At 48.9% G+C, this 26385-nt stretch overlaps 1 protein-coding gene across 7 annotated transcripts in view; it reads right to left on the bottom strand.

Annotated features, from left to right (window-relative positions):
* The window catches only part of Cabin1 (calcineurin binding protein 1), a 110507-nt gene that overhangs the window by 75427 nt on the left and 8695 nt on the right, over positions 1-26385 (bottom strand). For all 7 annotated transcript variants that reach the window (XM_052164483.1, XM_052164487.1, XM_052164489.1 and 4 more), the window contains 17 exons: positions 26088-26180; positions 25615-25728; positions 24700-24834; positions 22265-22445; positions 21046-21175; positions 19346-19495; positions 17944-18230; positions 16582-16750; positions 14353-14489; positions 13396-13613; positions 11240-11318; positions 10558-10745; positions 9424-9576; positions 8253-8447; positions 7061-7303; positions 5721-5877; positions 3427-3542 (listed from right to left, as the gene is read on the bottom strand). In XM_052164483.1, coding sequence (XP_052020443.1) covers positions 3427-3542; positions 5721-5877; positions 7061-7303; positions 8253-8447; positions 9424-9576; positions 10558-10745; positions 11240-11318; positions 13396-13613; positions 14353-14489; positions 16582-16750; positions 17944-18230; positions 19346-19495; positions 21046-21175; positions 22265-22445; positions 24700-24834; positions 25615-25728; positions 26088-26180 — 2745 coding nt within the window. The remainder of the gene's footprint in view (positions 1-3426; positions 3543-5720; positions 5878-7060; positions 7304-8252; positions 8448-9423; positions 9577-10557; positions 10746-11239; positions 11319-13395; positions 13614-14352; positions 14490-16581; positions 16751-17943; positions 18231-19345; positions 19496-21045; positions 21176-22264; positions 22446-24699; positions 24835-25614; positions 25729-26087; positions 26181-26385) is intronic.

The raw sequence follows: 26385 nt of genomic DNA, 5'->3' as shown, positions 1-26385 counted from the left end.
CTGCCTTATCTTATAAACAAACAAACATCGACATGATAAAGAATGCATGTAACAAGAAGCCAGGAGAAATCCGTACATACGTATGTACGTTCGTGTGTGTGTGTGTGTGTGTGTGTGTGTGTGGGTGTGGGTGTGTGTGTGGGTGTGAACCCCTGATTATCCTGCCTCACACCCAAGTGCTGGGTCCAGGCCCGTGCTATAATTTCTTTTGGTTTTCCTTCCTTCCTTCCTTCCTTCCTTCCTTCCTTCCTTCCTTCCTTCCTTCCTTCCTTCCTTCCTTCCTTCCTTCCTTCCTCTACTGCTTACACCTATTTATTTGCTTTATGGAGGAGAGGGCACATGTGTGGAGGGACTCAGCTCTCTCCTCTCATGCAGGTTCTAGGGAGAAATGCAGACTCTCAGGCTTGACAGCAAGTGCCTTTCCCCCTGGCCCCAAGAAGGAATGCTTAAATGGGGACATTATTACAACAATAAAGGAAAAACCTGGTGACTTGATAGTAAATGTTTACATTCTGCCTGGATGTGCAGGTCATGCCTATACTCCTAACACTCAGAGGGTTGAATCAGGATTATCCGGAGTTTAGTACAGGCTACATAGTGAGACCCTGTCCCAAAAGACAAAACAAGAACCTCAAACTTCTGTAGATGAAACATCACACAAAGTTAAACCACAGCAGCTGCACAGTAACCGAAAGCTGCCCAGGAATGTCGCGTGGTACATGTACCAAGTACAGTAAACATGGTGGGACACGCCAGCCAAGAGCTGCAAATGCCTAAAGAACCAATGTGGGGGATGGGACACAGAATGTAAGTTAGTTCACAGGAAAACTTACAAATTTTATAAGCAGCCAAATTATGAGAGAGGAAACCAAGAATAAACAAACATAAAAAGGTGTGGGGTAAAAGAAGCCCCGAGTGAGAGACGTCCCAGTGAGCATGTGTTCTGACATGGGCATGGCCTGCAGAAGGTGCGAAGGCCAGCTGACCCATGGGACTGCTGGCAAAGCCATTACCCATAAGGGCCAGGCTGAGTATTAGCAGAGCTTTTCTCTTGTACAGCTTCCTCCACTCAGGCGTTTACAGCCTGAGACGGATGGCCTACAGAGGCCTACTACCTAACTAGCTAATCCCTCCCGCTGTATGTGCCTAGCAAACATGCTGAGGGTCTCGGTTGGTGGCAGGGTGCCAGAGGGAACAGGTAAGAGAACTCTTATCTGATCCCATGTCACTGTCTTTTTTTAATCCCTCACAGACCCTATCCAGAATTCCATAACCTAAACTGCACAGGATGTGGCAAAAAACATGCTCAACCTCATTAATAACTGTACAGCATTACCAAGAACAAAGATCAATAGCAAGCCTCTTGGATCACTATCAGTGTTTAAGTCTATATAGTAGACTGGGAAAGGGTCTGTACAGAGAAAGTGCTCTCTGTTCAGGCATGAAGAGGACTTGAGTTTGATCCCCAGAAGTCATATTTAACAAATGGGGTGTAGTGGGGTGTGTGCTCACTAATCCCAGCACTGAAGAGACAGAAAGAGGTGAATCCTGGAACTCAATCCTCCAGCTAGCCAGCCAGCCTAGCATACAGAGGCACAGCACAGAGGAAGACACCACCTGAGGCACCCACACAGTATGCTGGCTAATTTTATGTCAACCCAACACATGCTAGACTCATCACAAAGGAAGGAGCCTCAGATAAGCAGGTGTCTCTATAAAATCCTGCTGTAGGGCATTTTCTTAGTGATTAATGTAGGAGAGCTTAGTGATTAATGTAGGGGGCCTCAATGGCCCCCATTGCAGGAGGGGCCATGCCTGGGCTGGTGGTCCTGGGTTCTATGAGCGGGCTGAGCTTGCCAGGGGAAGCAAGCCCGTAAGCAGCACTCCTCCATGGCCTCTGCATCAGTCAGCCCCTGCCTCCAGGTTCCTGCCCTGTTTCAGTTCCTGTCCTGATGTCCTTTAGTGACTGAAGTCTAAGCCTTTATTTAAATAAACCCTTTCCCCTCAACTTGCTTTTGGTCATGGTGTTTCATCAAAGCATTAGTAACTCTAAGACACGCAGGTTCTGGGGATCTGAACTCTGGTCCTCATCCTTAAGCAGCAGTCGCTGAGCGGCTTCCCAGCTTCTCTACACGCCAGAGCTGCCTTGAGATCTCCTAGAGGCAGACAGTGGCTCTGCACTCTGGCAGAGCAATGAAGCAGGCTGAGCAACAGTATACTCATATAAATAAAATAAATAAATAAATCTTCAAAAAAAAAAAAGTCAAACTTTTCAGGATTCCAACAGAGATGGAAAATGAGCAGTTCTCCGGGAGTCCTCCTGCACTCTACCCCCATTTTTGGACTGCTAAGATATCCAACCTCATGAACGACTACTGGACTCTCAGCCTGCCCATTGTGAGACACACAACATTGGACTACCCAGACCAAGTCCTGTAAGTCAGTCTAGTAAATCTTCTTTAATATCAGTCCCATCAGATCTGCTCCTCTAGAGAGCCCAGATTTACACAAACCTCCATTTATTTTGTGCCAGGTGCTATATTTAGCACTTGGATTCAGCAATGAACAAAAATACCTACTCTCTAAACTTCACACAAGTGGAGAAAAGTCAAATAATAAACCCAGTAAGTAAATGACATGCCCCCTAGTAAGTAGTAAAAACCGGGTGAAGATGGTACAAACTAGAGAGGCACTGGGGAGGAAGCTACAAAGGGTACATACAAAGGATCTGCCCACGCAACTCAAGTTACCCAGCAGAAGACTTTTAAAGGGCCAAAGAACAAAGATTTTAGGTCTTGCAAGCCATACATATTCATCTTGTCCCTGCCAGTGCATAGTAAAAGCGGCCATAAGTGCTATGTAAATAAATGCCCCAATATAACTCTACTAGCAGGTATACAGGCTGGGCTAGATACTCCTCCCTTGGTACATCCAGAAAACTTGATGCTCTGTAATTTGTTTGGCGCTAACTGGCTTCCTAATCAGCAGAGACTGGTTCATGCTGCTTATCTCCCGTAAGCCCAGTGACCACCAACCAGTCACAGTGGGCAAGTTCAGGACTGTCCACTTGTCCACTTGTTGTTCAGGGCAAGCCCACTGACCAACAGCTCCTGACTGAACAATGAGGACCTGAGCTTTCATCATGATGTATGCCAAAGGCTCAAGGTAACGGGGGTCAACTAACTATAGACTAATGTCTTTGAAACCACTAGCCAAAAGAAACCTTTCCTCCTTTAACTATCTCTGGCATTTTGTCACAGTAACAAAGAAACAAGCCACAGGAACCAGGTACAGATTTTCTGCTGTACGTACACAGTGGGGACCCCTACAGCAGACAACCACAAGCCGGAAGGAGTAACTTTGCCTTGTCCCACCCTCCCCCTGCCCTTGCCCCAGCCTTATACTGTCGCCCAGGGGGTCACTCACGTAGAATCGCAGCAGCGCTCCGTCTGAATTACAGCACCAGGCCCTCCTGCCCAGGTACTCATGCGCTGTGTTGAGCAGCATGAGGGAAGATGGGAGCATGGGCATCTCCGCTATCCCTGGGAACAGACAGGAGTTAGTGCAAATACGGGCAGTGGCGGAGGATGGTGGTGAGGCCTCTCCTTCAGGGACTCTTCTGTCTCTCTTACATGACCACAGAATGTTTTTCTGTCTTCCAAGTAATTACCTGGCTGGCTTTCATAAGCAATCTATGTTTATTAAAAATCAACTGAAATCATACATTTTTCTAAATGTAACTGATACTTCATTCACAAAAAAAAAAAAATTAAACAACCCTGAGAACCAATACTGGCTTCAGGTGCACATCTCTCAAAGCACCTTCTGTGCTTTTCAAAAAGGGAGTTACAGTAGTAGGGTCATACTCCATTCACTCACTGTGAGACTCCTCACTCAGGCTTACTTGAATACTGAATCACCACCACATGTCTGTTCGGCACTAAATTATTACTAGTTCCCCCAAGCCCCCAGGATTCTTAGAACTCTGGGCTATATACAGACCATTAGAACCTTATTTGGGTGCTCTCTTTTGGGGGAAGGGCAAGTGAATTAAGACAGAACATATTTAAATTGACCACACCAGAAGGCATTACATACATCTTACGAGAATGTATCAGTCCCAAACAAGGAAGTAAACCCCCTCCCCTCGCCAAATCCCTTCAAAGAATAAAGGCTGAAGGCATTCCCGCCTTCGTGGGCTCTTTAGTTTCCATGTGTGTGAGTGTCTGCAGTGTGTATGTTGGTATCTGTGACAGCCATGTTCTAGATCTGGAGTTATAGGGGACTGTGAGCTGCCAGACACTCTTACCTAAACCTGCCTAACTCTTCCTTAAAACTAATTTTAACCACTCCACCACCACCACCTCCACCACCACCACCACCACCTCCACCACCACCTCCACCACCACCTCCACCACCACCTCCACCTCCACCTCCACCATCACCTCCACCACCACCTCCACCACCACCACCACCACCACCACCACCACCACCACCACCACCACCACCACCACCACCACCACCTCCTCCACCACCTCCTCTACAGACAAAGGAGGCAGTTGAGTCCCCCTCCCAAAGATTTCCCTTAAGGCAAGACTTGTTATATCCAGTTGTCAGTTCCTTCAGTGTCTAAAACAGCTGCAGGACTTACTTTATCTAAGGCTGTGCCCTTCCATGAGCCCACATCCAGTAAGATAACACAGCAGGACAGCTCTGAAAGCCACTGTCACTCCAGAACTCCGTCAGCCTAGCCAAGGCCTGTTGGGCTAGCATCCCAGGTTAACTGCTCCTTCTGCCCAATCCTGCTGCTTTTCACTTAGTGTCTGCTTTGAGTAACTCAGCTCTTAAGGTGTCGCACTACTCAGGCAGCAGTGTATGCAATCCTATGCCATGTCCTAGGAATTAAGTCTGGTCATGGGAGGATGGGAGTACTCCCCTGCCCTGCCTTCCTCTGAGAAGGCCAGGAGCTTCTAGAGGGGCTTCCCCATTAACTAGCTAGCTCTCTATAAATGAGAGTATATTGGGAATTTGTCCCAGAATTTGGTCAGCCCCACCCCTTCGTTCACAGGAGGACACAGTGGAGAGATGCAGCGCCATGCCATGCCTCCTGTCCACAGCACACGCCCGCCCTTCCCTGGTGCACTTCCAGCTGAGGGCACTAAATGAGCTCCTCTTGCCTGCCTACTGGCCCACAGCTTGCCTGCTTCTTTTCATTGGGAGAGACTCTCTCTATGGAGCCCCGTCTACCCTGGGCCTTGCTATCTAGACAAGGCTGGCCTTGAACTCACTCACAGATATCCACCTGTCTCTACCTCCCAAGAGCCACCATGTCCAACATTTGCTGGTAGCTTTTAGAAAACTCTTTAGTCTGGGTCAGAAAAATAATTAACAGTTATGTTTACATGTTTCACTACTCAAGTCTTCTGTGAAAACAATTTAGTACAAATATGTTATGAGTTCCATAGACATTCATTACTAGACATTATACTTAAACAAAAATCACTGAGCCGTGACGAAGGGTCTCCGTGAGGTGAGGGTACCCCGGTGTGCCTATAGCGTGACCTCTAACAAGTAACCAGCACAGTGCTGAACAAGAGAGAGGCTGAACAAGCCGGGCAGCTCACTAGCATACACCTCCTCACAACACCCTGTCTAAGGCCACAGGGCCCCACCACACAGGGACAGGGAAGGGCCAGCCCTCAAACCTACAGCCAGCGCACCTTCTTCTGTTGGGTTCTGGAGCTGCTGCTGGTGGCACAGGGAACGGAAAGTGTCCTCCTCCTGCCAGATGATCCTGTGCAGGATGATCCAGGGCAGCACAGAGGAGACACAGGGCTCCTTGGGCTCCTCCTGCACAGCCATGCTGCAGTCGATGACCTGGCAAAGGGTACCGGCATATCACAACAGGGCAGCTTCCGGAGTGCAGTGCCTTCCGGCGAGGTGAGACATGCATCTGCCTACAGTTCTGACATGAGAACACTGACCTACCAGTATCCAGTTTGTTATCAGACAGACTCCCAGATGACCAGTGGCAATCTCATGCCACATGCAGTTACTGACCAAGGCAAGGGGAGCTAACACCCGGGGAAGGGGGGCATGGAGACCTCCTGAGCCGTGTGGGCATAAACTGACGCTACCAAAAAAGCAGGAGTGGGAAGAGGGTTTCGTGCACAGGGTGATCAGACATAAGCCCTTAAGGCTTCCAGGTAAATGACTGTGGTATGCCCACACCCAGAGAGGGCAGGGCAAGAGAGCACAGGACATGTTCACAGGCCAGGATCCCAGAGGGATCCAGCTAAGAAAACCAAGAGGAAAACCCGGAGATCCGTGCACCTTGGCACACTACCCAGACTGTGTGCAAAGGGTTTAGGTAAGGGAGGAGACATTCGGATTTCAGTTATAAAAGCTGCCTCTGTGGCAGGATGGTGACTAAACTTAAAAAGTAGAAGTACAGGAAGGACAACTACAGAGCTTCCACAGCTCATGAAAACAATGGCAGGGACCTAGACGATGGCAGAACAAAACTGAGGGTAAAGTAAACCTGGAGAGGGAAGCTATGGCTGGTAGGAAGCTCTCGCATGGCCAGAGGGGAGGTCAGAAGCTAGCAGAGAGCACTCAGTGAAGAGTGCACGCCTCAACGCTGGCCTGGGAAACACGGGGCGCTGTGGCCAACCAGGGTTTAAAGGACTCCCCTCGCCTCACTAGTTCTAGGCTAGCATGAGGTGTAGGAATCCCCGGCAGGGAGCCAGGCCTAGACTCTAGTCCTCGCTCTGCCTCTTGGCACACTAAATGAGTGCAGACAGCCTCTGCTCTAAGCCCACCTCCACCCCTCTGGAACAGGATGTCTGAGGGTCTTTGTTATTCCAGTGGTACACCGACTCTAGCCTCTGACAAAGCAGTCCCCAGAAGGTTTCTATCTGTGCGCAGCTCCACAGTCCTAGCCAGGGAAGCCAATGTGCGCCTCTGGGGTACATAACTCAGTGAGTATCTGTGAGCCTCAGACGGGTTATCAGAGACACACCTGCTGAGGCGCATTGGATGAAGAAGAGCTGGGAGCTACCTGAATGAGGTTGTTGGTGAGCCGCACAAGCCCAGTGGTAGAGGAGGACTCCTTAAGGATACTGCCACTGCTGTCTGACGACAGTGCCTGCTCGATGCCTAGCAGCAGCTGGGTCACTGTAGCCACCCACTCTTCCTTGGCTGCAGATTCGCTTGAGTTCAGCATCTGCTGGACAGCTTCATTCAGAGCCACATCTGAACATTCAAAGCACTGTCTATGGTCCTTCAGCCGCAGCAATGAGTCCTGAGCACAAGAAGCAAAACGAGAGGTGTAGCTGGGCAGTAGTGGCGCATGCCTTTAATCCCAGCACTCTAGGAGGCAAAGGCAGGCAGATTTCTGAGCTTGAGGCCAGCCTGGTCTACAAAGTGAGTTCCAGGACAGCCAGGGCAACACAGAGAAACCCTGTCTCGAAAAAAAAAAAAACAAAAACAAACAAACAAAAAAACAAACAAACCACTTGCAGTCCAACACCAGGACCTCAGGTCTGAGACTGGGGGAAAACAAAGACCCGGGAGCAGTCGCACATCAGCATTTCCACAGAGCCTTGAGGCATCTGCAAGAGCACACTGACTTGGGTACAGTAGCAATACGGCAGGCCACCCAACAGGAAGCTTCTAGAAAACTGTTTTACTTCTGTGCCTAATCTTCCCAAAGGCATCTTGAGGGGAGAGAACCACTGTTCTACCAGAACATAAGGCTAGAGGCCAGAAAGAACAAAAAATCAAAAGACTAACTGGTAACTAGCGTTGAAACCAAATTACCACTCCGTGGGCAAAGCTACCACACACCTAAACAAATAAACAAAAAACAATAAAAAGAAATGAGAATTTCATTAAGAGACTGGGTTCAAAATAAACAGGCAAAAATCAGTAGGGTTCTTACAAACCAACAGTGTACAATTAAAAAGTACAACTAACAACCCAAACCAGCAACATCTAAAAGTTGATTAAGCTAAAACGCAATAAAGCGGAGATGACCAGATGAGTAGATAGGGGAAGGATAGCTTAGTCATTCTTTCCTCCTCTGGCAAAACTGCAGTCAAGCATGCGCTCCCCTTGAGCCCACTCCTAGGCTCTAACACTACCCCACTCCTGACCATACCCTGACCTGGCTGGCTAAGCCCCCCGCTTCCCTCCTTGGTGGTGGTCGCATACACTGTGGACATGGACGGGACCCAAGCGTGAGCACATACCTGCAGCAGAAGCAGCTGGGCTGGCCTCTCGGGAATGGAAGTCATAAACTCCAGATGTTTGGCTCGGTCAAAGCCACTGGTACACAAGGTGGGCCGGAGCAGATGCACCACAGCCTTGTAGTCACCTGCCTCAAACAGCCGCTGAATCTCCTCCAGGGACTGGCACCTTTCCAGAGACTTCAGGTTCTTATCAATCTGAAAAGATCCAAAACTGCAGTCTGCTGGCGAATCCCTCACCTCCTTCCTGAACTTAGGCACTGTCTGAGTCATCCCATCCAAACACGAAAGACAAGCGAATAGCACTCCAGTTCATCCAAAAGACTGTAGGCTCGCTGGAGAGATGGCTCAGTGGTTAAGAGCACTGACTGATCTTCCTAAGGTCCTGAGTTCAAATCCCAGCAACCACATGGTGGCTCACAAGACTGTAGGCTCCCTCACGTAAAACATCAGTGTCCACACAATGCGTATACGCCATCAAAAATATTTACATTAATGCCAAGGTATATTCAAGTCTTTACAACCAAACACGCAGCCACTGCAGAGGCAGAACGGTGCTAATAGCATCTGCCAAATCAGAGCGAAAGCTTCATGGTCACAGTTCAGGAAACCAGCCCTGGACAACAACGAGTTGCCAGGCTGCCAGAGGGGGATGCACACTATTGACCCACAGGGCCCTGTCCCCACAAGAGGCCCAATGCATCCAGGCACACAGGCAGCAGAGTGCCTGGTGTTATCCTAAAACAAAGGTAGAGTCCTCTATAAGCTACACATAAACACATCACAGAAGAGGAGCTGCAGCAGGCAGAGGGAGCACGGTGAGAAGAGCGAGCACAGGGGAAGGGAGCCATCAGAAACTGGTGGGTGCACACTGTGAACTGTCTTTCACCCCAAAGCCAGGTCAAGTGCGGTCTGCATGGCTAGCACATCCCCCCATCTCTGCTAGGGCTGCCGCTGCTCGCTAGAGAGAAAACACTACTTCTATGCCATGCGTGCTCGAAGCTTGCACACTTGACGGTACACAAGCTCCCTGGTCTGCTTCTCTCTCCCTCCAGGACCTTCTGCTCAGCACGCGGGCATCTCTTATTCCACAGGAGCAGATCAGGTCTACTCCAGTAGATCAACTCAGAATAAGTCTTCCACCAGGAAAACACCATCAAAAGCTTCCACTCACTTCCTCCAGAGATACAACAGAGTCATTGTGAAGGTTGGGCAGCCGGATGACGATGTCCACTTGCTCAGCCCCTGCCTCCGCTTGGATAGCGCTAGAACTCTGGAGTATTTCCGTGCAGATATCATAGTTCTCCAAGGCTTGTTCCATGTCTCCCTGGTCAGAAGGAAAAACAAGAAATGGGGGCAAAAAATAGAAAACTATGAATTGTGTTATGTCAGGTCCCACACATTCCTGATCTCACTCCTTGCAGACACCCGTAAGTTGGTTTTTGCTTATTTGCTTAAAGACAGGGTCTCATAGTCCAGGCTGATCTGATACTAACTAATGCAGACTGGCCTTAAACTCCATCCCTCTAAGTGCTGGGATTACAGGCATGTACCACACACAAAGCTAGGGTTTTTAACTCAGTGTTGCTATCCTCTTAGCTCACCCCCAAAAGAGGGCTTTCCAGAGAAGTGAGCCTAACCAAATATTTGTGGACTGAGTAAGTGAACGAGTGATCCATGCCTCAATTCTGTGAAACAGGATCACTAACCCATGTCACAGGTGAAGACACCAGTGCCAGCTCAGCACAGCCAGGTGTCATGCAGACCTGGAGCTAAAACCAAGGTCTTCCTAAGTGTCTAACCGATGTCGTTCACATCAAGGGTGTTGCTTCCCTCGGACCAAGCCGCTGCAGATGCTGAGGTCTGGCTGTCTTTTGACAGTCTACCAGTGCACCGATTGCTGGCCCTGCTGGCCCTGCTGTACTGGAGACTGCCAAGCCACTCCTGTTTCCCAGCTAGGATCTAAGGAGAAGCCTCCTCAACCCTCAGACAGGTGAGCTGTTCCTTTTGGAAAGCTCTGTTCCATTCCTGATACTTTCCTGAGCTTTCTCAGGAAAACAGAAAGGGTCAGTCAAGGCAATCTTGAGTAGGGGTTGCTAGGGAACAGAATCTCGCCCCCACCCCCACCCCAAGGCTCTGTGGTGAGCCCTGAGGTGCTTTCCAGAACAGCAGGAATGTTTGGGCTGCTGACAAGCTGGCAATTCCCCACCATACCCCAAGTTCTCAGAGTGAGCCCAGGAGGGCTATGGATGTCTATTTCCTCAATATGGCCAATTCTCTGCCACCTCTGTCATGACATGGGACTAACCTGTAGTGCCAAGAAACGTGCCTTCAGCCAGTAAACACGAACAACAAACTCCAGCCAGCCATCCCCAAACAGGTCCCTCTGAGAAGATGCAAATGACAGCTGCAAGAGGTCCCCCAGGCAGTGGGTTCCCGGGAAGTCAGGCCCAAACCTGCCTGTCACCACACCAGCAGGGCAGTTCCGGGGAGACACTAAAAGCCATCAGAGCAATGTGAGGCCCTCGTGTCCACCATCCCAGCACCCTCCTGCCCCAGAGGTCACCTTCAGCCCTCCCTTAAGGGTTCGTGATGAGGTACTTGGAGTCATCGGAGACTTAAAGCCTGGGAGCAGCAGGACAGAGTAGCTCAGAGACCACAAGAGCTGCAAGAAGGGCTCTTCCCTAACTAACTTCCCTGACTGAACTCTGAGCTGATCTGCACTCTGCCAGGTAGAGTTCACCAGAAGGGGGAACTGAGAGAACGGCTGAGCCACAGAGCACCGAGCAGTCAGTCCAGAACCAGCACTCAAGTCAATTTCCTCAAGTCCCACCTGCCTCTGCTGCTGCCTCACAAGTATCGGGGGATTTACCGGAGACACTTAGAAGCCATCTCAGAGAAGGTGCCCACACCACATGACCCAGCACCCCTATTTAGTTTTCCCTCAGCCTCCAGGGGTTCAGAAGACCACCGCACAAAGAACCAGGTACCTGTGGAGCTTCTGCCTTTGGTCAGTAGCCACTGGTCCAGTTGGAGCTCCATGCACGAGAGAGACATCAGCATCATGTCCTGTAGGACGAGAGCACAGGTAGGGACAGACTCACGGAGAAATGAAGTGGCCATCTACATTTAACTGTTGTTTAGGACAGGGTCTCATGTATCCCAAGCTTGGCCTCAAAATGACTGCGGCAGGACTTCTGTCTGTCCTGTTTTCGTCTCCTGAGAACTAGGTTACAGGCACGGGCCACCTGTTCGTTGCAGGGCTGAGGAATCAACCCAGAGCTTTGTGCATGCTTCGCAAACATTCTACTAACTGAGCTACACCATCAGCACTAATATTAACTGTTTATGAACCTGATTAAAATGTATTTTTATGTATTTTTTCCTCTTTTTTTAAAGAATTATTTATTTATTTAATGTATATGACTACACAGTCGCTGTCTTCAGACACACCAGAAGAGGGCATCAGGTCCCATTACAGATGGTTTTGAGCCACCATGTGGAATTGAACTTGGGTCCTCTCTCTCTGGTTGTGCTAGATTGTGTGTATATATGCATGTGTGTGGTGTGTGGTGTCTGTGTATGTGTGCAGTGGCACGAGTATAGAGGATCAGAGACTGGTTACGTGGCCTCCAGGGATCCCACTCAGGCTGTCGGGGGTGTACAGCAAGCTCTTTGACCCACCGAGCCATCTTCTGGTGCTCCTGAATTTACTTTTGATGAAAACTCAATTCTTCCTTCCACCTAATTGTTAGTTACTAAACAACAATCAATGGCTATTCACCAGGATGTTTCCATAAACAAGGGATGGCTCTCCCTAGGGAGGAAGCAGCTTGTCACCTCACTATCCACCTTTAAACACTCAAACGTACCAGCAGTGTAAAGTGTCATCCCCAGAGCACCAAGGAAGCTAAGACTCCGGGACAGGGCACTGCCAGCAGGCATGGCCGGGAAAAAGTCAGCCCCATCTCTGGATCCCAAATGCTGGCTCCTATGGATTCACATTGTTTCTGGAGGGAGCAAGGCCAGTGGGAAAGAGCTACTTGGAGGTATCCCACTGAGGTTTGCTCAGCAGGGAGGCATGTCAACTCCAGCGTGACTCTCAGACAGAAATACCTACTTGGACTAGGTCCTGTGGTAGTTTGAATGGGAATGGCGCCACAGGCTCACAAGTTTGAATACTTGATCCCCAACTGCCAAAACTGCATGAAGAATCAGCATATATGGCCTTGTGGAAGAAGGTGTGTCACTGGGGGCAGGCTACTTGAGTTCCTGGCTACTTATGGAGATGTACGTTCTCAGTTGCTGCTTCAGTACCTTGCCTGCCCACCTGCTGCCACATGCCCTACCATGACGATGATGTCCTCCTATCCCTCTACAACTGTACACCCCTAAGAAACCCTCCTTCCTTCTAACTTCCCTTGGCCATGGTGTCGTATCACAGCAACAAAACCATGTGTAACCCAGACCCGATGGCTCTCCTCTCCTGCCTCAGCATCTGGCATTCTACCTTCAGGAACAGAAATGGGTCTGACAGCGTATGTCTCCTTGAGCGCTAGAAAACACTACAGCAGGAGCCTGGGATACAGAATGCAGTGGTCAGGGCTGAGTAAGGCCCCATTACTCCCCCGAACACCCGACTTTGCTTTTGTACTACTGTTTTCTCGGCTGATAAATATAGGAATAGAGCTGGAGCTACAGGTCAGTGGTAGAGTGCTTACCCAGCATGGACCATGTACCATGCTCGCACACAAACCCTTTTTGAAATTGGCAGTAGATCCTAGCTTCTCAAATGTAGCCAACCTTTTCCTTCCCCGCAACCTCTCCCATCTCGGTCAACAACCCGAGAAGCCCTCCCCTGGCTTCTTCCTTGTTATGTCTAGCTGTCCCCGTAGCTGTGTTCCAGAATCTCAACTTCGTTGCCCTGCCAATAATAGGAGCCATGATAACCACGGCTCAGCTGTCCACAGCCTCCTTCCAATCTGCTCTATTCCCTCGGACCCCCAGAGTACTCCACTCAGTCACTAGGGCTCCTTGATAGGCCATGTGATTCCCTGCCTCCAACTGCACGCCGGCCCGGCGTCTAGACTCAGATCAGCCCTGACCCAGTGGAAGTTTTGTCGCCGGCTCCTTAAAAGGCCCCAACCTTGATGTGCTTGTTGCTGCAGTCCCTCAGCAGTGGGTTGGGCAGGCTGGTGCTATGCCTCCTCCAGCTGTGGTAGACGCTAAGGACGACATCTGCCAGGCCAGGGGGCCACTTCAGCAGGAACTTGTGGCCCATGCTCTTCAGATAGCGCATCATGAGCTCCAGGACGCCCCCGTTGGTGAGGTTCTCCATCAGGAACGCATGCACATCCTGCTTCTCTGTCCACACAAGGAAAACAACCTCACCAAAACCAACAGGCCCTCCTGTGTCCAGTTTTTCTTCTTTGCCTACCTCCCCCACTCACTCTAGGTGAAGACAGAGTGACACTGAAGTATTGATGGCAGGCTACCAGGGCTCAACGCTGGCTCCAGCACTTGGAGGGGTGAGCAAGCCTCTCAGAGTTCGCATGTTTAAGGTGAACACCAAAAGGGCTGGCCAGTGCTGCACGTGCAGTTAGTGGGATCATATGCACAAAGCAGTGTGTGTGGCACAGTATACACAGAGCGGATGTGGTCACACACAGTAAACATACAAAGGCAAGCCTCCCAATCAGGGTTATGTTCACAGCAGCACAGCAGGTATACACCTAGACCCCTCAGCGGACCACAAGGCAGCAACTTTACCAATTTTTTTTAAAAAAAGATTTATTTATTTATTTTATAGAAGTACACTGGAGCAGTCTCCAGACACATCAGAAGAGGGCACTGGAACCCATTACAGATGGTTGGGAGCCACCATGTGGTTGCTGGAGATTGAACTCAGGACTTCTGGAAGAGTAATCAGTGCTCTTAACCACTGAGCCATCTCTCTAGCCCTCTCCCCTTCATTTTTAAAGACTTTCACCAACTCTTACGAGACACCCCAGAACCGTGTGCAAAGCAAACGCCGGCCAGGCAGGTTACAGGCTGCTGGGAAGATGGCTGCCCAGCAGTGCCTGCTCACACTGTCAATTCCTACCGGATTCCATGAATGTGGCTGAGTCAAAGGACAGTCGGTGAGGTCCCACGCTCGAGCAGCTCTCCAGTTTGGCTTCTGTCTGAACTTCGTAGTTATTAAATGGATCATCTTCCTCCTCAGGGTCCAGCTTTCTTAACCTACATGAAACATGCTAAAATCATGAAAGCCCTACGGTTCCCTGCGACAGAGCATCCGACTCCTCCTAGCAGAGCAATTAAATCAAGCCAAGATAACATTTACTGAAACAGATGGGTGAGAGCATCCATACACAGGCCCCCAGAGCCGCTGCTTCTCTCCAGATTTCTGTGACTGATCGGTACCCACACTTGTTCATTTATACCACCAACAGATGGCTGCAAAGCAGCAGCCACGTGCCGGGCATACAACCATAAGTACAGGGAGCTGGCCAGCAGGAAGTCATTCTTAACTGCAGAGGTAGACCATAAGCGGGTAACACACAAACAACCCACTTAAGGACCACCACCATGCAGGTGCTTCAGACACTCAGAGGGACTCCACGTTAGAGAGCAGAATCCGAGAGAATGCTCCTTGAGCTGACAACAGGGAAGGGCTAAGCAGAAGCAGAAGCTAGAGACTGGGTACAAAGGCGAACACAGATGTGCTGTGGGGCCACGGCACACCGACCCGAGCTCCTCCCATTGCAGCCACCCTATAGACTCTTCTAGGGACCATGTTTTGGTCACCCTTGTAGTGCCTCTACAGTATAACATTCAGGGCCCCTAAGAACCCCACTATTTACTGCACATACACTCCAGCAAGCAAGCTATTACATTGTTATAGGAACATCCAAAGTAGCAAAGACTCAAACCTCACAGAAACTGACTCAAATACAGTAGACACATCTCCACACAGACAGGGCAGGAAAAGAGCCAGGGAGTGACAGTATGGCTGAGGAAGACAGGGCACCCACTACATCACACTCCTGCACTGTTCCAAAGAGCAACTTTTTCCCCGTACTACGTCTCAGGAGAAGCTAGCAGATGGCTTCATAGCTCTACCTTGGTCCTGCCTTAACTGTGTGGTAAACACAGCCATTGTTCTCTCTCATAGGAGAGATAGTGGGAAGGGAATGAAAAGCAGTTAAATGTATTGCTATAAAATGGATGTATAAGTCTGCTAGAGCTTCTAGATTCCTCTTGTACTGTCAGGGACACTACTGATATAAACTGTCACTGGTCAAAATGACAACCAAAATCTTGAGATCTCTGGATGGAGTACTGATGAATCCCTACTCAGGTAACAGTGGAGGGAGAAAAGGTGTAAACTCACCAAGACCCAGGAGATGAGAGGAAGTCCTGGCGAGCCAAAAGCATGCCCCAGATGCTGGGAGGGAATGCTGGCCAGAGCGCGCCACTTGCTCCCTCTCTCTCCCAGGAAAGGAGAAGCATGGCACCAAGAAGCACGCCCAGTAGCATAATAAATCCTAGAAAGGCTCAGGATAGAGCACTGGGGCTTCTGAAGAACAGTAAGGCCAAAGCAGGAGCAGTAAAAACCCAGGACAGGGCTGGAGAGATGGCTCAGTGGTTAAGAGCACTGACTACTCTTTCAGAGTTCCTGAGTTCAATTCCCAGCAGCCACATGGTGGCTCACAACCATCTGTAATGGGATCTGATGCCCTCTCTGGTGTGTCTGAAAAGAATGACAGTGTACTCAATAAATAAATAGATAAATAAATAAATAAATCTTTAAAACAAAACAAAACACCCGGGAAGAAGCAGGGGCCCAGGTCCTCCTGTTTCTGAGAGCTGGCACCTTCTCCCCTTGAATTCTTTAAGGAACATGAAGAATCAATAAAATAAAGGAGCAGGCTCTCCCTCCATCTTCTCAGAATGCAGTGGAACCATGGCAACATAAAGCCGGGCAGGCACACACACGTTGGAAGACAGGTGGCTTACTTCCGGGGTTTCCATAGCAGCAGCCCTGAAGCACCCCAACTAAAAGTGGGTATCAAGACTACACTGCTCCACAGCCCTGACTCACTCATCTTGTGAGGACTCGGGAAGCAGCCAGTCCCAGTGGATAAACCAGTCAGCTTCTGGATTCAGGGGGTGAGAAAATCCGAGCAGTCAGTTCAGTGAAACCCACACTCTGTATTCAAGCAAACCTCAAGGGAACGAGGGGAGGGTGCGAGGAGGCTGAAAACCTCTGCTGAACGAAAGGAAGGGCAGTTTTCAGGTTACATCAGAAAAACCACGAAGTGCCCGGTACCTGGATGGCAGGAACTTTACTAGAAGCCCCTGGAAATCCACTTTCTCTTCTTTTTTGCACTTGGTGTTTCGGACACGGGCAGACCTCCGCTTTGCTGTCTCTCCACTTTCCTCTAAAGTCTTCTTACGCTTTACTCCTTTCTTAGATTTATCTCCTCCAGAAACATCACCTTCACAAAGAATGAAAATTAAACCACTGCATGAATGAAAATTAAACCACTGCATGACGGCAGGAGGGCATCCACTGGCCCCTCTTACAATCCACCAACACTGACATCTTCTCTGTCATCAACTCTTTCTTTTCAACAATACAAAGTCCTGCGTCTCTTAATGGTCTTACCCTTCTTGAGCTGAAAGAGCCCAGGTCAGGGCTCAGGACACCGCTACCTTCAGTACTAACCAGCTGCCAGAGCCTCTGGGCCCACAGTCCACACTCCTGGGATGCACACAGTGAGTGGCACTGCCCACCAAATACCCAACGACAGGATTAGAGCAAGAGAGCCATGAATCATACAGAGAGCAAAGGGAACTCTGTCTCAGTCACATGACTGAGACAGCCAACCAACCATGCTGTGGTCACTCTCTAACTGCCAGTGTTCTTTTGTACAGTGGCAGAAAAATCAGAAAACTGCATGGGAACTTATGGTAAAAACTTTTTACAATTCCAGTGATAATTAAAATATACTACCACACATGGCAATAACTTTAATGTTTTCTAAGGTCCAAGAACTAGGACTGCATATACCTAGCAAGACAGCAGGACCAACGGCAATGACAAAATGAAGAGGCACCTTTTTTCTTTTGATACAGGGTTTCTCTGTGTAACCTTGGCTATCCTGGAACTCACTCTACAGACCAGGCTGGCTTAGGACTCACAGAGATCTGCCTGCCTTTGCCTCCTGAGCGCTGGATTAAAGGCATGCATCACTCGCCGGCTAGGGGAACAGGCAGGTCTATGTCCTGGGGCTAGGCTACAGTTTCCTACAAGACTTGTTTCTACTCAGGCCACGTTCCACCTTATTTCTTGGACAGTTTTCCACTGGACTTGCAATACTAGCTGACCAAGTGAGCTCCCAGAATACTCCTGTCTCCACCTCCCCAGCACTAAGACTCTAGGCCTGTATCACTGCACTCGGCTTTTTATATAGGTACTGGGGATTTGAACTCTGGCCCTCATGCTCATAAAGCAAGTGCTTTCCCAACTAAGCCACTGAGGCTGGAGCTCTCATTTCACTCAGACAACAAAGACCAGCATGATGTATTTGCCCGGAGACGCCAAGGCTTCCAAGGCTTCCTGCTCTTACTCCTGCTGGGCTCACCACCCACAGGCCCTCGGGAATGTAAGGCCACAAGGCCTGCTCACCCATAGGAGTGCCTGTGTCCAGCAGGCCGGGACTGTGCAGCGGGAAGCTGGCTGCAGTCACAGAGGTGTAGGAGAGCATAGGCTCAGCCACAGCAACAGTTGGATTGGTGCAAACAGGACTCGGCTGGACCACACTGACAGGTGTGACCGCTACAGAGGACGCGAGCAGCTGGCTGGGATCCTGGTAGTCAGACAGGTCGATCCTCTTCCCGAGGCTGGGCCTTGGGGGCTCGCAGGTGGTGAGGTGATTGTACATGGCAAGCAAGCTCTCTCCAAGGCACTTCCACCTGCAAAGAGAGGTCCACCATACCTGGTCGGCACCTGTATGGACTCAGCTGAACTGTTCCCAGAGCTGTGACTCCAAAGAGCAGGGGACAGGCAGCCAACATTTTGACACGATTATAACCAACAAAATAATGAATCCAACATGTGCTAAAATGGAGAAGCCCAAGCCAGAGCAGGTGCAGAGACTGAGTATCTTCCTGCTCCTCACCTCAGCAGAGCCCCGATGTTCTTGCATTACACCATCCCCTACGGGGCAGGGATGCTGTTCCCAGCTCGTAAGCAGCAGCATGTCCCAGCATCAGGCCTGCTGGGAAGGGCCAGGAGAGGAGCTCTATACCACAGTGGCAACGATCTGAGCACGGTGCCTACTGAGGGACGAGGGGTTTGGGTTACAACACTGGTGGCAACACCAGTGCTAAACTTAAAGATTCACAATGTAATGGCAGAACTTGTATGCATAGCATGTATGCTCAAGAAAGTCTCACTGTGGCGCCCCCACTGGCCTCAAACACATACGCAGTGTAATCTGGTCTGGAAAGCAGAGATCCACCTGCTCCAGCCTCCCTAGTTCTGGGATTTCAGGCTTGAGCTTGTCCATAATGCCAGAAAATTTAAAACAAACATTAAATGTCAAAGCTTACTACCCCAACTGCAGTGTAGCACCAATACAGCTCTCTCTTCCCGGGAGGAGAGGGTCTCTTCAACACAAAGAGCTCACAAAGGCTAGGCTGAAACCCATCTTTGGTGGAACGTCTCATCTGGCCCTGATGAGTACAGACTCAACAGCCGGGATTCCACACCTGTGACAAACTCTAGGGTTCCAGGTTCCCATCTGGCTGGTGTCTGCCAAATGTTAATGTTCTTCTCCCTTCTCTACAGAGAAGACTGAGGAGGACAGAACATTCCTAGTGATTGGGGTGGGCAGCTTACGCACTGGTCATGCTTAAAAGAGCTAAGCGCTTTTTAGCAGCCTGCAAGCAGGTACAAGACCCCAGCTCTCCAGCCACTGTGCGCTCCTGACCCTCCCGGCAGCCCCAGGTCTGGCCTGGGTTTCCCTCTCCTGTGTGGGAGCATCTCAGCAGCCAAGCTAACCTTCCCAGGGAAAGCGGACACTTACGTGAAGACAGGGATGGGCTGCACTAGTTTCAGGTCTGGCTCCTTCTCCCGCACGATCAATGCTTGCCTCTTCTTCCGCAGTCCTAGAGCCTCATCTACAATGGCCTGTGTCTCAGCTGCACTCACTGACACATCGTGAATTGACATGTCACTAAAAGTGTATAAGATGGGGAATTACAGTGTGAAAGCCAGAGCCAATGTTCAAACTTCAAAGACAGGGATAGCCTTTAATCAGTAATTTGATATTTCCTGAACATAATTTACAACTTAGCTCTGACCTCAAATGGACAGTTATCAGAATTCTTATACCTACATACACTGGAAATCACAAAGCCCTTTGTTCCTTCCACAGTTTACAACAGGGCAAAGAGTTGTCATATGTAGTAATAGTTGTCCTTTGTGTCTGAAAAGCCACTGGAATGAAAAGATTGCCTGTTCCAACAAGGTCATTAAATTATGTTCACCAAACTCAATGATGTCTCCAAAATACAGAAAGATGAGAGTCTCAAGGTCTCACTCACAGCCTAAGACAATACCTGCACTCTTGGTACCCAGACAGTCCAGGCTCCAGCAGGACTACTTCATACAGCCATTCAAGAGACTTAACAATCTCACCAAAGCATTAATTCATTAAAGACATTATGAACACAGGGAGGCTTATAGAGGACACAGCCTGAGAGGAGTAGCCACCAATGCCCAGCAGATGAGCCCAGGGGCCAGGGAACACCTGACCAACAGGAGGAGTTTCTGGCTGGAGAGACTGAGGAGGAGCACAGAGCTCCGGAAGCTGCAGAGGTACCGTCAGAAAACTGCAATGTTAAGGAGAAACTGCAAAGCAGGTGAGAAGTGAGAACACAGCAGGTGAGGTGTCTGAGAAGTTTCTACTACTGTGATAAAACGTGATTGAAAATCCACTTGGGGAAGAAAGGGTTTACTTCACTTATACATCTAGGTAATAATCCATGCACTGGCCATGGAGAAGTGCTGCTTACTGGCTTGCTCCATCTGCTTTCTTATAGAACCCAGGACCATCAGACCAGGGGTGGCACCAGCTGCAGTGAGCTGGGCCTTCCTCCATCAATCACTGATTAAGAAAATGCCCCACAGCCTCACCTATGGCCTAATCTTAGGAAGGCATTTTCTCAATCGATGCTCCCTTCTCTCAATGACTCTAACTTACAAACATAGTGTAGACATAAGTAGACATAAAACCAGCACCAAAGGAGGTTAATCCAGTCAGAGCCAAACTGAAGACATAGGATGCTCACAGTAGGGCAGGGAGGAATGAGCCAGCGATCAGAAGCAGCTCTGACAAAAGGAACCTGAGAGGGAAAAGCAAGAGGTAAAGGGAGAGAGGGAGAGCCCAGGCTGCAGGGGCCTCTGGAGCATTCAGGTAGGAGGGAGCTTCACTCTGGAGGATTGGCTCCAGAGGGTATGTTTGGGATACCAAATTTGAGCAGTACTGATAAAAAACTCTTGGCCGGAGCTGTAACCCTGAATTCAGTCCCTGTCACCTAACCCCAGCAAATAACAAGCAAGCAGGTTAAAGTCAGCTCGGTTATAAGGGTGGGCAGGTGATAAAGCCCTGGCATTCAGGGACTCCAATCACACACAGATCAGGACACACAGATCAGGACAAAGAAAGGGATGACAGTTGCTCCTGATCTTACTACCCACAGGGTGATGGGATGTAGGCCATACCATTTGAGGAACATTCGGAGGGAGTCCTTTCGGAGACAAGGTTGCTCTTCAAAAATCTTCTCCTTGAGGACCAGGCCTTTGCTGTACCGGCAGTCTTTCTCCAGTGCTTTGCAGATGAAATAAAGACATGCTAGCAGGAAAAAAGCAACGAGCTTTTAATTTAGGAGCTAAGACTGCTTTAAGCACTCTAGTCTTGCTAGTCAACACTAGGACAACATTTCCACACTGGAATCCAAGAATGCACGCCCGCAATGGCGAGTAAAGACTGCTGAGGCTAGAATACCTAGAACAGACCAGAACAGATGCCCTGCAGGTGAGAACAACCAGTGCCAGAAGCAAGCAGACTGTTCGACCTTCCTGTACAGCCTTGACCTGAGATTTGAGATTTAATAATTGCTGCAAAAAATATCTAAAGTACTCACAGTGGTTACTATTGACTAATGGGAAAATAGTCTTGAAAATATCTGGACACCTCAGCTATGAGAGTGACATTGTCACCCAGTGAGCATAGAAGATAGGGCATCAAATTATTCCTGAACCTACAGACAATAAGATCTGCCTACTTTGAGTTCTGGGTTTATCTGGAACTTTTCACTTTTCTAAGTCTCACTTTTGGGATAGACAAGGAAATGTTTATCCTACAAATGGCTACCTTTACATTTTAGAGCACATAAACTATCTGGCTTAACAAGCTCATAGGTAGAGAAGACTTTTGCTTCAGGATGAATCTCACCTCTAGTATCACATACACATGAAGCATGCTCACCTTCCTTGATTTCCAACTCCACCCCCATCACGCAAAGACACAGCAAGGAGGAGACAAACCCAAAGGCCAAGACCAGACCAGGCACAACCTACAGCACCCTGATCTTAAGGCTTAGGCTTAACCTCAGCTTCCAAAGCAATGAGAATACATGTCCCCCAGAAGCAGCTCAATGTGACAGGCATTTTGAGTTCAAGACCAGCCTGGATGGCAGGAGATCTTTTCTCAAAAAACAGAAGGACAACAACCCAAAAAAACAATGCACAAAGGAAACAGGAGGAATCCTTTGGAGAACACATTACATACTAGGATCTCACTACTATACTTACAAGTACCTGGTAAATGGAGACTGGGAAGAGACTAAATCAAGTACATAAGAACATCTCCCTGCTCCCTCAGTTTGACAGAAAGTCTACTAGCACACCCAAGTCAACCTCTCCCATCTGCCCCACTTACTTGTGTAATCACTGAGAGTGTACAAAACAGTGATGAGATTGTCCAAACAGGGCCAGTGGTCAGGATTACACCGAAGCCCTTCCTCGAAAGCATGGCGAGCCAAGGGCAGCCGGATGAGCCTCAGGGCCACATGCCCGATTTTGTACCAAAGGTTGACATCCGTGGAATCCAGCATCACGGCCTGGTGTGTAAGCAGAGGTACACGTGTGCACTTGATTACATTTTTCCCTCAACACACAAGGTGGGAATAAAAGGGACATGGCATTGGTCCAGCTGTCTAAATTACCCAGCAAAGTGGCAAGGCAGTGTCCTTGCTTATAACTAATAAAGCTGGCTCACTTCCCTGGAGTCACATGTTTCCAAGACCCAGAGAAATGGCACATTAAAAAGTTCCACGAAACAGCATGATGACTCACAGCTGTGAGCCCAATACTCTGGAGGCTGAAGCAGGAGGACAGTTGCATTCAAGGCCAAGCTGAGCTACAAAGTCAGTTTCAGGTCAGCATAGGCTACATAATGAAATCCTCCTCAAGAAACACCAGTTACACAAGACTGGCTTGCTGACCCCAGCAGTTGGGAAGCAGGGGGTTAAAGTTCAAGGCCATTCTCCCTTCATCGCCCTCCTGGAACACATGACAACTGCCTCACAAAACTTACTGTTTTAAAAATGTTACATGAGCTAATTTATTTACCTCAGAACATTTTCTCAATATACTGTGCTATTGGAAACTTCTGCGTGTTCCGTACATATTTAGTAAGTAAAGAAGTGAAAGAGGGCTCTGGGGAAAGCTCCGTTGGTAAAGTGCTTGCCTAACAAACACATTAACTCAAGCTTGATCCTCAAAACCCACATAAGAATGCTGAGCATGCCGGGCAGTGGTGGCACACGCCTGTAATCCCAGCACTCTGGGAGGCAAAGGTAGAAGGATTTCTGAGTTCAAGACCAGCCTGGTCTACAGAGTGAGTTCCAGGACAGCCAGGACTACACAGAGAGAAACCCTGTCTTGAAAAACTATTAAAAAAAAAAAAAAAAAAAAGAATGCTGAGCATGGGGCTGGAGCGATGGCTCAGCGGTTAAGAGCACTGACTGCTCTTCAGAAGGCCCTAAGTTCAAATCCCAGCAACCACTCACAACCAACCATCCGTAATGAGATCAGACGTCCTCTTCTGGTGCATCTGAAAACAGCGACAGTGTACTTAGATATAAATAAATAAATAAATCTTTAGGCCAGAGCTAGTGGGCCTACCAGAGTGAACAGAAGCCCTGAATTCAAATTCCCAGCAGCCACATGATAGCTCACAACCATCAGTACTGTGTACTCATATATATAAAATAAATAAATCTTAAAAAAAAAAAAAGGATGCTGAGCACGCATGCTCCTAGGGCTGGAACAGCAGAGACAGGAGAATCTCTGAGACTGCCTGGCCAACCGGACTAGTTCTCAATGGTTGTGGCTCCAGGCCAGTAAGAGACCCTGTACTAAAAGATGGGTATGTTCCTGAGGCTGGAGCCAACATAACCTCTGGCATGTGCACACATGCATACTGGGGAGGGGTGGAAGGAGCTGCTGCAAAGACGGCGCAGGGCTAGGAGCACTTGCTGTTCTTTCAGAGCATTCTGAAACGTATCAGCAACTGTATCAGCCAGCTCACACCAGCTGTAACTCCAGCTCTGGGAGGCTCTGAAGCCAAAAACACTAGGCAAGTGCCCACACTCACATACTCACACATGCACATACACATACAATTAATGAAAACATAATAAGCCTTTAAAATACATCAAAAGTAAAAGGAATAGCATTCAAAGAAACTACAGGAGTCTAACAGGATTCTAGAAGATCGGAGAAGACCTTAGTCCACATCACTGTTCCAACTTTCATTAGCAGAATAACCTGAGCCTGAGTCTCATCACTGAAATGAGGATAAACTCATGCTTCTTTCAAGATGGCGTAAGACTGCATGGCGAGCTCTTGGCACACTCTCTGGTACATTAGAGACACACAGAGATACCAACAGAAATACCACCAGTGTCATCATGATAGAGTGCACCAAGGACAGTTGTCAGGCTCTGGTCTCCACACGTAACATCACAGACTTGTTACCTGCTGTGTGAGTCTCCAGCCTCAGGCCTCCACCCACTGCTTGGCTTATGGTCAGGTACCACCACGCCCAGGGTTACCATCCCCACCTCATTAGCTGGATGTTCAAATGCATTAAAATAAGCCACATGACAGTAGAAAAGTTCTCATATAGTCCTCTGCACTGAGCCTACCTCAGTCCCTAACCCTGCCTTCCAGGCCTTTCTGAACTCAGTGTCTCGGGCACAAGAGCCTGGTGGGACCCCACTACCAAGTCTCTTCAGTCAACAAGGCCATGTCATGTCCCTTCTTCATCAATTTCCTACACAGGAATTTTGAGTACTACTAACTCCATACCTCCAAATAAAACTCCATAGCTGTCTCCAGGTCCTCTCGCTGGGCCGCCAGCTGGGCCAGGTTCTTATATGTAGAATATTTCAGTATCAGGCCAGGGTGTTTCAGCCCTTCCTTCTCATCTCCAGATGAAACTGCCTGAGAGAAGATGGAGGCAAAAGTGACACCACAGCCCTACAGTCACAGCAAGCGATCAATAGGCTGCTGCTTTCCTGCTTGACACAGCCCAGTTCCGACCTCACCTGGGAAATCAGGGTGTTACAAATATTCTAGGCAGACCCAATAGCTCTTTCACATAATGAAAAGCCAAACTACCATGAAGCCCTCTGCAGAAGTTTGGTGACCGAGAAAAGGACACGTCTTTATCAATGCTGCCATATCTGAAAGCTCAGTTTAGATGATAACATTTATTGGTTCTGAAAACCCAGTCCAGTCAGTCCTCCCTATTCAGGGACAAGTGGTTTAAAAACAAAAAAAGTAGCTGGCCACGGCAGCATGTACTTTTAATCACAGCATTCAGGAGGCAGACACAGGCAGAACTCTACTAGTTATAGGCCAATGTGTCTACAGAGAGTTAGTTCTAGGCTAGCCAGCACTCAGCATGCAGGAAGTATGGGTAGGACAATCAATCAGTTCAAGGCTAGCTTGCTAGCTTCAGCTACATAGCCAGTTCAAGACTAGCATGGACCACATGAAACCCTGTCTCAAGAAAAAAAAAGCAAAAATAAAACTACAACCAACCAAACACAAACACATATGTCCACATGTGTAAAACAGAGACAGAACTGAAAAGCGCTGGGTAGGGTGTTACATGCCTATAATCCCGGCATCTAAGAGAACCCTGAATTTCAGACTAGCTGGGCCTTCAAAGTGAGACTTTGTCTCAGGCAGACATAGCCCAGGCAAGCAGCGCCTCACCTCCCGCAGCAGGCGAGCCTCCAGGAGCTCGTGGTAGGCCTTGGCGGACTCCTCAAACCTGTCATGCTTCTGTAGATCCAGGGCCTTGTGGTACAGGGCAAAAGCTTCTGCTTCCTGCAAGCCAAATGGAGATGTTTTCACAGTACACAAGACTTGATCCTTCTAAATCAAAATGTATGTAAAGGGAAGGCTATGAGTGATTGCTAAGGTAACTGTCAGCTACAACCTCTACAGTCAAAGAAAATCTACTACTCACGGTTCAGACATTACAGGAACACACACACACACACACACACACACACACACACACACACACACACACACACGGGGGTGGGGTAGATAAGAGGCACCAACACAAAGAGCATACAGTTCTTCAGCACGGCTGTCTCCTGAGTGAAACAAGGTCAACATGAGGTGGAGGGCCGGCCATCTGCATCAGGAGAGCTCCCTCCGGAGAAGATCTCAGCGCATACCTGAGCCTCCTTTGTCTGGATTTTGTGACTTTTAAAGCTTCCTTCATGGTCATCCTCAATTGTGGAGCTGGCATTTAAGGCTGCAATTCGAATCTAGAAACAAATTCAGAGGAATGGCAGCAGAAAGCTCAGATGAATACAATTACGCCTCAGAATATATTCTAAGCTATGAAAAACTACGGAGAAGAACCACCAACAACCACCCAGAGGAAAGAAGAAGAATGAGAACCGGTCTATGGGACAATCCCAAGCAAGAGTACAAAGTTTATCCTGGATACTGTCCACCACAAAGGAACAG

Source organism: Apodemus sylvaticus, chromosome 19 (assembly GCF_947179515.1).
Source record: "Apodemus sylvaticus chromosome 19, mApoSyl1.1, whole genome shotgun sequence".
NCBI classification, from domain to species: domain Eukaryota; kingdom Metazoa; phylum Chordata; class Mammalia; order Rodentia; family Muridae; genus Apodemus; species Apodemus sylvaticus.
This window is presented reverse-complemented; position numbering and strand designations above follow the sequence as displayed.